General features: G+C 45.8%; 1 protein-coding gene across 5 annotated transcripts in view; it reads right to left on the minus strand.

Annotated features, from left to right (window-relative positions):
- LOC118542926 (putative tetratricopeptide repeat protein 41) overlaps positions 1–13,806 on the minus strand; it is an 86,934-nt gene that overhangs the window by 2,338 nt on the left and 70,790 nt on the right. For all 5 annotated transcript variants that reach the window (XM_078076490.1, XM_078076492.1, XM_078076491.1 and 2 more), the window contains one exon: positions 12,846–12,979. In XM_078076490.1, the coding sequence (XP_077932616.1) occupies positions 12,846–12,979 (134 nt within the window). The remainder of the gene's footprint in view (positions 1–12,845; positions 12,980–13,806) is intronic.

Consider the following 13,806-nt stretch of genomic DNA (forward strand, 5'->3'; position numbering starts at 1 on the left):
CTCATCCCCAAGCCCGTGTCCTCGACTGCTATACTAAGCTGCCCCTTCCCTCATACTGGAATGTTTTTCCTTCTGAGGACCAGCTGTGGCTGCTGCTTGCAGAAATGATCTCTCTCTGTATCTCTGCTTCATGAGTCATAACCCAGGTCTCAAAATCTGATAGGGACTTGTAGCTATTGGCTCTGCTTAGCAATCTGTGGCTATTTTGCTTCTTTTTGAATTATTTTCATAACTCCCTATGATATTCCCAGTTAGCCCAATCTAGCACAGCAGAATGCACTTGTGAATTACCCTGCTCAGGACGGCCACATTGCATTGGCCTTAACTGGCCTTTCAAGATAAGATAAAGTGGAGAAGAAAGCCAGAATGTCTCATGTGGCAGCTGAGCAAGAACTCATTCTCAGAGATCCTCCAGATGCCAATAACCAAACCCCACGGAATGTTCATTCTGCCTCAGGCCCTTCAAGAGGCTCTGACTTGTCACACAGACCGCTGTCCTCAGCACACACTATTTCAGGCCTCTGATCCTCAGACTCCCTGTTGGCCACACATCTTGGCTCCCCAGGCCCCTTTACCCTCGGGATCCATTCTGGACCTGTATCTATAGCTTTGACCTCAGACACAATCCAATTCTTTCTTTCTGGCAACAAGCATCGTAGCTGCCAAGAAAGGACATCCTTGCCTCAGGCCCAACCCCAGTCCACCCCATCCTCCCTTGGGATCGGTACCAGCTGGGCAGCACCACCCAGCCTGGTCAGTCCTCCCAAACCAGCGAAGAAGACAGACCAGGATGGGTTCATTTAAATTGGAGAGAAACCACTGAACCTCTTCTCACTCCAAGTCTTCATTCTGGAGGGGAAGGGAATCTAACATTAATTGGTTATTCTGCATACCTCACCTCATCATATCCTCAGAATAACCCTACACGCAGACATTATTTTCCCCTTTTGGCCAGTAAGACAATTGAGACTCAGAGAGGTTATGTCCAGAAAACAGCAGAACTGGGATTCAAAGCCAGTTTGCTGAGATCCAAGCACCATAACTTCTAGAAGTGGGTAAAGAGAACACTGTTCTCCCTGTTGCATTGGTTCCCTATTAGATTTTTCCATAAAAATATACGTAGGAAGGAACCATCAGTTATCTTTTCCATTTTGTACTTGTGGACAGAATGTGAATTGGAGGTGGGAATAGGTGGGACAGTCCCACCCACTACCTTGAAAATCTGTTCTCAGATTGTAAGTGGTACGTTCTCCTAGTCCTCCCCCATGCACAGTTTTTTACTGCTTAATATTTTTTAAAAAGTGTCTTTACTATTTCCTCTGGAAAAAGAAAGCAAGATATTTTATCTGAAGACAATCCGCAGTCCTTTTAAGTATTCTTCTAAAGTACAACCTTTTCTAGTCTTTATTCTACTGAAATTTAAGCCTGTTCCTCATGCTTCCTCTAATATGTGCTGTCACCTAATAGGTGGTATTTTGCAATGCCAGGCCTGTGTTTACTTTCTCATTTGCAATGCAGATAGTTGTCACCAGGTAACAGGGAAGATCTCAGGTGTTGGTGGAGGTCCTCAGGAAGTCTCTCTGAATGGCTCTGTGGACCCTGCCCAACAGTGAACTTCCCACCCACCCCCCCACCTACCCCCCACCATGTTGGGAGTGAATGGGCTGAGAAGTGAAGACAATCACTGTTTCTATTCTCCACCCAGAAGACATGCTGCAAATGCGTAATGAGGAAGGAGGATTATGCAATATCTAGAAGTTCTTTGTTGAAAGTCTTGTTTTGTTCAGTAAGTATGCTATGTCTAAAGTTTCTTTGTCAGAAGTCCTTCAGTTTGAGAAATTAAGCTTGTTTGCTCATTCTTTCAATAAATGTGTCTACAAACATATTAGGGAGTGAGAAAGCTATCATTGTCTCAAAGTAAAAAGTTGCAATCAGATGTCTCCATGGGCCTTCAATTTCTGCCCAAAAGGAAATAATAAAAGAGGGTAGGTGTGCATTTGGGGGTGGAGGGGTCCTACGCTCCACCCCTCTACACTGAGACCACTGACTAGTCTGCTCACAGGGACCCAGCTGCAGATGGCAAGCAGCAACCTCTGTTGTCCGCCTCAGTACTGCAAGAGTTCACTCCAGTTCAAGGGCCTGTGCAGACCCCACCTTTGGGTAGAGAGAACAAATTCATTGTTCTCTTCTTTATGGGTTTTTGTCCCTACCACTCCACCAAAACTGAATGTTCCCTGTGACCTCTGTGTTGCAATGGCCTCTCAACCTGGTGGTCAGTCGTCAGGCCTCTCCTGTCTCAGCTTCCATGACTTCCCTGATTCTCAGCCTACCTCTAGAGCCCTTCCTCATCTTTGGTACAACTCTTCACCCCGCCCACCCTTTAAATACCGGCATTCTTCCAAGTTCTATCTCCTGCCATCTTCTTCTCTTATATTCTTCTTAGCTCTTTCAACCATTCTATCAGGTTGAGCCACCAGGCATATGCTAGGGACTCCAAAATATGTTTCTCCAGCTTGGTCTTCTAGCTCCTAAGTGGAAGACTCATATTCTCCACTGCCTACTGAATGTCTCCATGTGGGTAAGAGATTCAAACTCAACATGTCCTAAATGAACTCATCATGGCTCCCACCCTAACTCTCAACCTGTGCTTCCTATCTTGGAACGGCAACAACCTGGTCTACCAAGATGCAATAACCTATGGTATAGCCATAAACTGGGGGATACCTTTGTTCCTCCCCTCACCTCTCACATCCAATCAAACACAGAGCCCAGGTGGATTTACTTCCTAAATCTCAAATACAACCCTTTCTCTCCATTTCTCCTGTCCTTGTCTAACACAAGAGACTCTCCAGTTCCCTCTCACCAATCCCATCCTCTATTCAGCCATGAGAACATTATATCTAAAATACAAATCTACTCATGACTCTTCGTGCTGGAAATCCCACAGCAGCTCCCCTGACAAATCCTTTATTATGATAGACCAGATTTTCCATGCCCTGAACTTTGCTTTGTTTATGTGGATCCATCTTGACTGAAATGCTCTTCCTCACTTTCTTTGCCAGATAAACACCTGTCAGGACTCACAGCCAAGTCACATTCCCTGGAAAGTCTTACTTGTTGCTTCTTTTATGTGCTTCCCCATATCCTCTATCAACTTCTGTCACAGCACATATCACATTGATGTCAGTTATTTTTATGTGCTTATCTTCTCAACAAGGCTACAAACTCCTAGAGCCCACAAACAATACAAAGAGCATGGGATTGACAGTCAGAGACTGGGTTCCAAGTTCTCAGTCTACTACTTACTAGCTGCCAGGGTTCGGAATGTCATTAGGTCTTTCTGAGCCTCAATGATGTTATTATCTAATTAATAGGATTCTCTGACCAATTGTACCAGGGAAACTATATAACATATCTGCTATTTTCTCAGCTTTAAAATTAGCTGAGTAATCTCTAGAGTCCTTTCCAGGTTAAAAAGTGTTGTAAGCGGGGCCCCCGGGTGGCTCAGTCAGCTAGGTGTCTGACTCTTGATTTCAGCTCAGGTCATGATCTCAGGGTCATGAGATCAAGCCCTAAATCAGGCTCCACACTAAGTATGGAGTCAGCTTGAGGTTCTCTCTCTCCCCCTCCCTCTGCCCTTCCCCACCCACCCCGGCTTACATGCTCTCTCTCCAAAAAAAAAGTGTTCTAAGCTTATGAGGGCTATTTGACATTCTCCTGCAACCAAAAGTATTTACAAATTTATAACCCATTAAAAATGATGAAACCTGGGGCACGTGAGTGGCTCAGTCAGTTAAACATCTGCCTTCTACTCAGGTCATAATCTCAGGGTCCTGGGATCAAGCCCCGGGTCAGGTTCTGTGCTTAGCAGGGAATCTGCTTCTCCTTCTCCCTCTGACCCTCCCCCTGCTCATTCTCTCTCTCTCTCTCTCTCTCTCCCCCTCCCTCTTTCTCTCAAATAAATAAAATCTTTAAAAATAAATAAATAAAAATGATGAAATCTACACAAGTAGAAAGAAAGCCCTTTAACAGACACGCCTTAGACTGCTGGATTAACCAGGGCCCTCTATTTCCTCTGCAAAACATCCTAGCTGACACCCAGGACACACTCAGTGCCTATAGCTAGTAGACTCATCTCTGCTGTGCTGACAGACTTCCGTTCCTCACTGTTGGGTTCTAGCATAACCAAGAGTCAACTGGGTTGTTAGACTCATTTTGGTAACTAAATTAAGTTTAGTATAAACTGATGAGATATTTAGTGTGAAACGAAGGAGAGTTGTTTTCTATGAAAAACAGGCTGAATGCTTTGGAATTCTTTCAAATTCTGGGGCAAGGCAACAGTAAAAGGTTGAGGGAAGAAAGAGGTAGCAATCTGGAGGGATCTGGCATAGACTGCACCACTATTGTCTAAGGTCTCACCCTACAGAAGCCAAAACTGGAAATTGTGGGTGATGCATCTTGAGAAAGACGACATCTAATTCCAATCAGAGGACCCAATTATAAGGGGGGGGGAAAAGGTCTTGAATCTAAATTTAAAAGTTTGGGGAAATAATTACATTTATATGTTTAAGTTAAAATAAAATGCAGTCTGTCTATATCACTTGCCTGACCTTTTGAATTAAGGGACCTACCACTGTAGAGAAGAGGACCATGGCTGAGCTGAGCATTTAAAAATCATATGAGGAGAGAGAACTGACTCACCCTACTGAAAGTCACCCATCAGAGCTTTGGTTTAATTTCTTCCTTCTAAATTTGACTGAGATGGTTGGCATTTCTTTTTTAAAAGAATCCCAGGGAGAAGCAAGTAACATAAAGTTCATTGACCATACTTCTTCCAAAATAAATAATTCAGTACAGAACACTCAGCTTGATATAATGGAATATGAAAATCCACGTTCCCACTGAAATCATTTCTCAAAAGGCGGATTTAAAGCACTTAGAGAAGGAAAACAGGAGGATGGCTCTGTGTCAGAGGTAGCTTGGAACGCAAATCACAAAAATCCTCTTTTCATAGTCAGGATTATACTAAAATCTCTAGAATTAACTATTTTAGTAGGTTGCGATTTGTCTTGAAACCGGATTGAAATTGAGGGGGAGACAAGCTGTAAAGGATATATTACATGGAATGATTTCATTTTGAATAAGTGCCTCACAAAAACCATAATGAGAAGAAGAAACAAAATGTAGAATTTATTGCCCCTCACAAATCCATCACGTAGTATGTGTTTACTATAATCTCATGCATAAAAATGCTATAATTAAAATCTGAATTATCCTGGCTGGAAACCCACTATCTTCCAGCTTGGAAGATTACACTGGGATTTTACATGTTGATCAAATGTATTAATAAGAGACTGAGAAGGTCCCAAGACTTTCAAGCTAGCAATTTATCAGCGTTAATCTATAATCCAAATCAAAATATGGAAAGTCTACTAAAGACAATTGTTTTCAATAGGTTCAAATGCAATTTGGGTCATTTCTTTCGATGTTGTTGGCCTAGAGCACAGCCACCCCTTCTGTTGGATGCTCGGGAATGGTGTAAATACCCGGAAAGGACCTGTCGATGCACTTCTTCACCCTTCCTGCGGTGGCAGAGCCCTTCCTATGGCTAGCATTCCTTCTCATGCTTTGACAAGGCCCCTGCCCCCTGGGAGTTCACAGTCTGAGAGGTCACAATACTCACACTGGAAAGAAATAGAAAATGAGTGTCAGAAAAGGATCCTTTGGGGGCACCTGGGTGGCTCAGTCGGTTAAGCATCAAACTCTTGATTTTGGTTCAGGTCATGATCTGAGGGTCGTGAGATCGAGCCCCGCGTCCGGCTCTGAGCTAGGCATCGAGTCTACTTAAGATTCACTCTCTCCTTCTGCCCCTCCCCCCACACACTAAAAAAAGAAAAAGGATCCTTTGAGCTTCTTCATGACTCTGGTTCACCAAATTATTCTGGCATGGCATATTGTGTTAGAAATCTCTCATGATGGCTACATTAAAGGAATGATGACTCCAGGTCTCTCACAATCCTTCTGCTTTGCAAAAACCTCCCACTGGCTTCCAACTGCTCTTACGGTAACACCCCAAATCCTTGACCAGGCCTCAGGGCCTGTGATTGGCCCAGTACCTCTCTGACATCCTCCTCAGGCACCCTCTCCCTATCACTGGTCTCTGCGTTCTAGCCACATTGGCCTTTTTAGCTCCTTCCAGCTTTGCAAGTTCTCCACTGCCTGGATGACTCTCCCCACCCTACCCCTCTTTACTTAGCAAGCAATTTCTCATCCTTCAGATTCAATATGAGCATCCCCAATGTATTCCCCCCCCTCCAACAGATCAAGGTCCCGTTAGTGGTTGTATTTTGCCATGAGAGCATTTTCCACAGTTACAGTTAAGCTCCTGTGTACCCAGTTGTCTAACCACCATCTCTGTAGGACTACACAGCTACACAGTGCTGTATCTAGTTGTCTGACAGTCGTCTGCCTCAGTGTGAGCTCAGTAATGGCAGTGTTGGGCTCTCTCCGTCCTGCTCACTGCTATATCCCCAGGGACTAAAACAGATTGTCACCTAAGATTCTCCGATCGACCAAACTCTACCCAGGCTTTTCCAAGCTCTTTTTCAACCAGGTCTCACTTTGGGCTTCCATGTTCATCTCTGCATTGTCCAGTTTTAGCAAGAATCCTGCAAAGTCAGTTTAGCCATCCTCAATGTCTGATCGCCCTGGACATCAGGTTCCTCATTCCCCATCACACCCCAGGTGTGCCTTCAGCCAGAACCCTGTTAGGTTCATTGCGCCAGAATTTCTTACCCCTGATGTTTCCTCTCGGTAGTTTTCTATCCACTGACCCCCTCCCTGCTCCTTGGCTATACATTCCCACTTGCCCATGCTGTATTCAGAGTTGAGCCCACTTCTGTACTGAGGTCTATTTTCCCCTATTGCAACAGTCCTAAATAAAATCTGTTTTTACTGCTTTAAGGTGCAGTAAATACTTGTTATGTGAATGAATGATAACACAAGTAATTAACATTTAAAATACCCTTGGGGCACCTGGGTGGCTCAGTTGGTTAAGCATCCCACTCTTGGTTTCAGCTCAGGTCGTAATCTCAGGGTCGTGAGATTGAGCCCGGTGTCTGGCTCCCCGCTCAGCAGGAAGTCTGCCTGAAGGTTCTCTCTCTCCCTCTGTCCCTCCCCCTGTCCCCCCAAATAAATAAATAAATCTTTTAAAATAAAATACCCTTAATAATCAGTGCTTACTTCCCTAAAAGTAAAAGGCCATGCAGCCTCCAGAGAAACTTCTGCCCTTCCCTCAACTACACAGAAGAATCTAAACTGGGATCTTGGGGCGCCTGGGTGGCTCAGTCTGTTAAGCATCTGTCTTCGGCTCAGGTCATGATCCCAGGGTCCTGGGATCGAGCCCCACGTCGGGCTCCCTGCTCAGTGGAGAGCCTGCTTCTCCCTCTCCCTCCGCTGCTCCCCCTGCTTGTGCTCTCTCTCTCTCTCTCACTCACCCTCTCTCTCAAATAAATAAACTGGGGTCTTACCCAGAATAAGAGTTGTTAGCAGAGACAAGTTTAATCTGAGTGACCCATGGGTACAGCAGGGCAAACACCCAATAACCAGACATCTGCTCTTTATTGTCCCCGTGAATTGTGTTCCTTTCCGCTGAAGTCCCAGTTCTCCTCAGTTCAGGATGACATATATACCTCATTTTGCTTGTCTTTGGAATTTCTATGTCTGTGTGGATTCCCCAAATGTGCACTATTAAATCTGATTTTCTCCTGTTATTCTGTCTCATGTCGACTTGATTCTCAGTCCAGCTATGAGGACCTTTGAGAGGACAGGAATTCTTGCTCCCCAACAAGGGACAGGAAATTTGCTTCACTCTGAACTGGGAGACAGATTTCCGACAGCCTTAAGAAGCTCTAACTAATTGTAAATAATTTCCAAAACAATCTCCCAAAGAGAATAAGCCCACGAGAGGATCACGGGCCCCCCAGCCTTCTTCAGACTTAAATCTCCACTTGCCCACACGCAGGACTGCCTTCAGACCGGCACACCGCCACCTCCTCCCAACACTGCCTGCTCTCCTGCTTCTTCACCTCGTGTCCCACCCTTTCTCACAGCCCTCATGACAGCCTCCAATTTGTCCCCTCCATATCTTTCTTTATTCCTATCTTTGTTCATGCAGGTCTTCTGCCTAGAAGTGCCCCCTTCTCTACCAGTTCACACCCTCCACTTCCTTAAGGGTTCCTCCCAAGAGGTTTTCCCTGAAAAACCTCCTGCTACTGATCACTGTCTTCCTTTACATTTAAGTGTGGACTATTAATTCTGCAGAAGGCCTCAAAGAACTCAACACCCTTATTTTATAAAGTCAGAGACGGACCTGGACCAGAGAAGCTGTGATTTGCTGGGATCCCATACCTGATTACAGCCACGCGAGAACTCAAACCCAGTTCAGTCTCCTCCCCCCAGGCCATGTTCTAAACCTTTCATATGTTACATCTTTTACTACAGGCTTGTTTTACCTCCTAACGAAGTAAGTAGCTAGTGAAAGGCAAAAGTTGTCTTTTGTTTTCATATCCCAGGTATACTTAGGACAGTCCTTCAAGCACAGGGCACCTTGTTTCCACCTATTTGTCTGTTACTGCATCCAGAAAAGACCAAGACAGATTGTTCCCAAATTTAGAAGGTATGTGTAGGATGATCTGAATTGAAATACAGGCCATATGGCATTCATAAAATTTATGTTGAAGGACCTAAGGGACAACTTCAAAGTGATAGGCAGCCCACTGCAGAGCACCCGAGGAACTGGCCCCACAAGGGAGACAAGCTGGAGATGAAGGGAACAACAGTAGTTTCATACATGAGCCTCCAATCCAAAGTCACAGGGCAGATGCCAGCGATGACTTGTGTTAACATTCCCGTGGGCAGCTTCATGCGGAGTGCTCCCAGGGGGCTGGGGGCTGGGAGGCAGTAGGAGGCTTGTTTATCTTTAGAGGGTGCATAATTCTCCCAAACCACCCCAGATCTACAAACTAGTCGGGTAAGACAAAACATCCTTACAATTCCACCATGCATTACAATTTGTAAAGCGATTAAAATAAATGTGTACTGAATAAATAACTGCTAATCGTCAGTATACCATGGTTCTTTTCTTCCTCAGTGCAAAATTACATTGTGTCAAAGGAGTGCTCTGATGACCAACGTTCCCTAACAATTTTACTACAGGGCTAAGACTTGGTTTACAATGGCGAGCGATGAGGAGTCGGGAGTATATGTGGCTCTGGATTACTTCTTATTTTATGGACTCCACTCAAGCACATTCCATTCAGATAGACATTCTCCATTAAAGGTAGGCAAAGGGGATCCGGATATGCTACCCCAAAGCATTCCACATTCCTGATGACATAATATTTTGAGCTGAAGGCATTTGAGTTCTTAAAATCCTGTATGTGCCTAAAAGCAGAGTCCCCCAAAAGGACTCAAGCATTATAAATTCCTTCCCCAGGGCAACTCACATCTTCTCTCCTGGGACACAAGAAGCTAGCACCACACCTAGACACACACTGTTACAAACTACACCATTTATTCTCCTAAGGGTTCATTTATCTTTCCAAAAAATAATTTGCTTTTCCCTTGAATGCCCTTATCTTTTCTCCACTTCCCTCTCCCCTGCTAAGCTAGGTACATAGACCCCAAGTCCTAACCACCCCTGGGGTTACTTGTTGCTGAGCGCTCCCATGTGTAAGTGTGATGCCCATGCTAATCAACCTCTTATCTGAGAGCAAACGAATATATTATACTTACATCATAGACTAGAAACCACAACTGGCAACAAACTATTAATACAAAGCAACCAGATTAGGTGTATAGTTCCTTTTGCATAGATTTGCAACTGTATTTTCTGGTTGTAAACAAAATCCTTCATGCACTCAGCCTGGAAACGCTTACTGAAAAAACACTGTACACACACACACACACACACATACACATGCACGTGCTCCTAAATCTATGGACTGAAAATAATCTTTCCCTGCAGATAGCAAGTATTTAAGCCTTCTTCCTCCTTAGCAAATGACTAGGCTGAAAGCAATCGTGTTTTATTGTAAAACGGACAACAAACATGCACGCTGGGGAGAATGGTTGATTAACTCAGGGTTTCTCAATCTTGGCACTTTGACACGGACCTGGATAATTTTTTGCTGTTGGGGGGGCTGTCCTGAGCCCTGTAGGGTGTTGAGCAGCATCCCAGGCCTCCACCCACTAAATGCCAGTCGTGCTCCCTGCCCCCCCAACCCCCACCCCCCCGATCATGACAATCAAGGTTTCTCCAGACTTCTGTCCTGAGAGATAAAATCACACGGGGCTGAAAACCTGTTTAGAAGGAAGTTGGCCATGCCCTGTGGCGATGAGATTTCATGATCCCTGACAGTATTCCAAAATTTTCTAGTCATGGCACTTGAGGTCTCTGGTCTAACCCACTGGAAGAAATAAAGCTGCCCACAGGCTGAGAGGTCTTTACCTGGCACACTGGTAACTCGCTCACTGGAGGCACCCCGCCCCCTCCCCGGGACTCGCAGCCCTGATCACCCCCACCCCCTCCCTCCCTCCAGCTGTGGCCGGCCTCCAGCCTGCTGTCCCAGCATTATCTGCAGCCCCCAATCAAACTCTCCAATCTCCTCAATTCCCAGGTTTGGCAGCAACACTCCAGACAGAGGACAGAACTCACCATGTGGCCCCATCTGCAGAGCAAGCTAACGGGGTCCTGGGCCAAATAAGTAGTGAGGCAGGGATGGACAGGGCCAGGCCACTCTGGTCTCTGGCTGGAGCAGAGTCTGGCAAGAAGGACCCCTCTCTCACGAGGCCTCTGGGGAGCTCGTCAACAGTCAGCCTGGAGGATGGCCCTTCAAGTGGAGATAAATTCCACCTCACCGGGGCATAAGTTTCCTTATCTAGGTGAACTGTCACTAGGCCCTTCCTCCACTGTAACCTCGTGGGCTGCACGTAAGCACATTCCTCTACAGCCTTGCAAGAATCATTAACCTTGTCCCCGTTTTCTTTTTCCCAGCACTTGCTACAGGAACCAAGGAGGGAGGCTATCTGATAACCCTTGTTTTACAGACCCAAAGCCAACAAGTAACGCTCTGAGACCATTGGATGGAGCCCAGATGTCCCCAGAGCACAGTATCTCTGTTTTGAGCCTCTCCTCATGAAGTTTCAAGGCCCATCCAGTTCCCACCCTGACCCCCGCATACCTTATTAGCCCCACATAAACTGTCCGTACGCTCAACAAAGACAAGGCAGGTTCAAGACGGATCCCTTGCCTTCCCATCGGGCTGCCCTTCTGATAAAAAAGCTTTCTGCTTCTAACCAGGTGGCTTAGATTGGCTAACTGGGCATGAGACAGACGAAACCGACTTTAGGTTCAGTAACGGTAGTGCCAGTGAGGAAGAAACAGCATTCACTACAAACCACAGGCAATAAGAACATTCTGGTGGAAGAAACTCAAAGAAAGGATGGGAACTTGTCCCGTGAAGAGAAGCAAAACAGAAATAATTGAAACAAGTAGCAAGAGGAGTGAAGGTACCCAACCCCGACCCTCTTAGGTTTAAGACCAATTTTTTTTCAATTTTTAACTTTCATTTCATTTAAGTTTTTAATTTTTATCTTAAATCAGAAAGTGCCTTCAAATCTCTGAGCCAGGTCTGAGGCACTGAGTCTTACATTCTATATGTAAAATCAAAGGTGGGTCCATTTGTGATTTTCAATCACCTGTTAACTTTAGTGTCACGGGAATAAGCGTGAACAGGCTATTCCTATACAAACAGTGATTTAAACAGAATCGGAAGGAAGAAGGAAACCTATCCTGACAGGAGAGGGCTGTGGTTGGGCATCATGCCCCGCCAACAAAAGAGTGAGAGATGGGATGGAAAGACCTCCAGAAGATCTCTTTCTGGGGCCCCTGAGTGGCTCAGTAGGTTAAGCATCTGCCTTCGGCTCAGGTCATGATCCCAGGGTCCTGGGATGGAGGCCCATCAGGCTCCTTGCTCAGCGGGGAGTCTGCTTCTCCCTCTGCCTGCCACTCCCCCTGTTGTGCTCTCTCTCAAATAAATAAATAAAATCTTGAAAAAAGAAAAGAAGATCTCTTTCTGTTATGGACTGTTTGTGTCCCCCCTCCCAAAATTCTTATGTTGAAGTCCTAACCCCCAAATGACGGTATTTGGAGATGAGGCCCTTGGGAGGTGATCAGGTCATGTGGGTGAACCCCTCATGAATGGGATTAGCGCCCTCATAAAAGAGGTGCCCTTCCTTCCACCATGTGAGGACACAAGGAGAAAAGAGCTGTCTGTGGACCAGGACGCAGGCTCTCCCCAGACACTGAGTCTACTGGCGCCTTGATCTTAGACGTCCCAGCCTCCAGAACTTTGAGAAATACATCTTTGCTGTTCAGGCCTGCCAGTCTGTGGCACTCTGTTCTAGCAGCCCAAGCAGACTAAGACACGTTCCTAATAAGGGAAGGTAAACAAGTAGCTTAAAAAGTTGAAAGTCGGGGCACCTGGGTGGCTCAGTCGTTAAGTGTCTGCTCTCGGCTCGGGTCATGATCCCAGAGTCCTGGGATCGAGCCCCGCATCGGGCTCCCTGTTCGGCGGGACGCCTGCTTCCCCCTCTCCCACTCCCCCTGCTTGTTCCCTCTCTCACTGTGTCACTGTCAAATAAATAAATTAAAAAAAAAAAAGTTGAAAGTCTGTGGAACAGGAGTTGTCTGCTTCAAAAATAAAGACATTTTAAAAATAAGCAAAGTATGCAGGTCAAAGGGAAAAGTCACCCGCTTCTAATAGAAACACATCAGCAATTACCTAATTTACACAAGGTGTCACTGAGGCTAATGCTCAGCTGCTTCCTGACGAGTGAGGAGTTGGTGAAAGTCCCCGTATTTTCCTTTATTTGTATCACTTGTTTATAATATTCAATTGCTTGCTTCTTTTGGAATCTGGAAAAGAGAAATTTAATTAAAGTTTTGCACCCAAGAAGCACTGCATTCATTCATTCAACAAACATTCAGGGCTGGGGCTCAAGGATGAGTAAGACTAATCCTTGCCCTCAGGGAACTTCCCAAGGTTGGAGCAGAGGCTGAAGAGTGAAACAAAGGACCGGCCCCTCATGAAGGGCACTGCCTGTGAACCTAAGGGTTTTGGACTTTAACAGTGAGGAGTTTTCATTATGAGAATGATGTGATCCGACGTGCACGTTAGAAAACTCGCCTGCCTGGAAGTGTGGAGCGGAAACTGAGGCGAGTTAGTCCATGGAAGCATGAGGGTCTGAGCGGATGCCGTGGGCCCGGATGAGACAGACCTTGCCGAGGCTGCGCACCACATTGAATGCTGTGGGCCCAGTGCTGAGATCGCTGGGTTATCGCTGTGCTCACAGTAGAGTGACGTGGTTAGGAGCTTGAGCTCTCAGGTCAGGCCGGCTTGGTAGCCGTTAGCGAGGTGGAGACGCTCTGCAATCAGACTCCCTGGATGCTGATCCCGGCTCTACCACCTAAAAGCTGGGCGAGCATTCTAATCTCCTGAACCTCAGCTTTCTCACATTCAAAATGAGAATAACAAATTGTTTGGAGGATTCAATGAGAAAAACGCACGTAATGTCTTTAGCATAGTGACTGATATAAATACAATTAAGATGACGCCATGGCGTCCGCACTGGGTGAAACGGGAGAAAATGCATTTCATCAGGAAGAGGGGGTGGATGTGCTCGGTCTTGAGAACGTGGACTCGGAAATGCCCAAATACTCAAGTGGAGACATCCAGTAGATGA

This window comes from Halichoerus grypus, chromosome 6 (assembly GCF_964656455.1).
Source record: "Halichoerus grypus chromosome 6, mHalGry1.hap1.1, whole genome shotgun sequence".
Classification (NCBI taxonomy): domain Eukaryota; kingdom Metazoa; phylum Chordata; class Mammalia; order Carnivora; family Phocidae; genus Halichoerus; species Halichoerus grypus.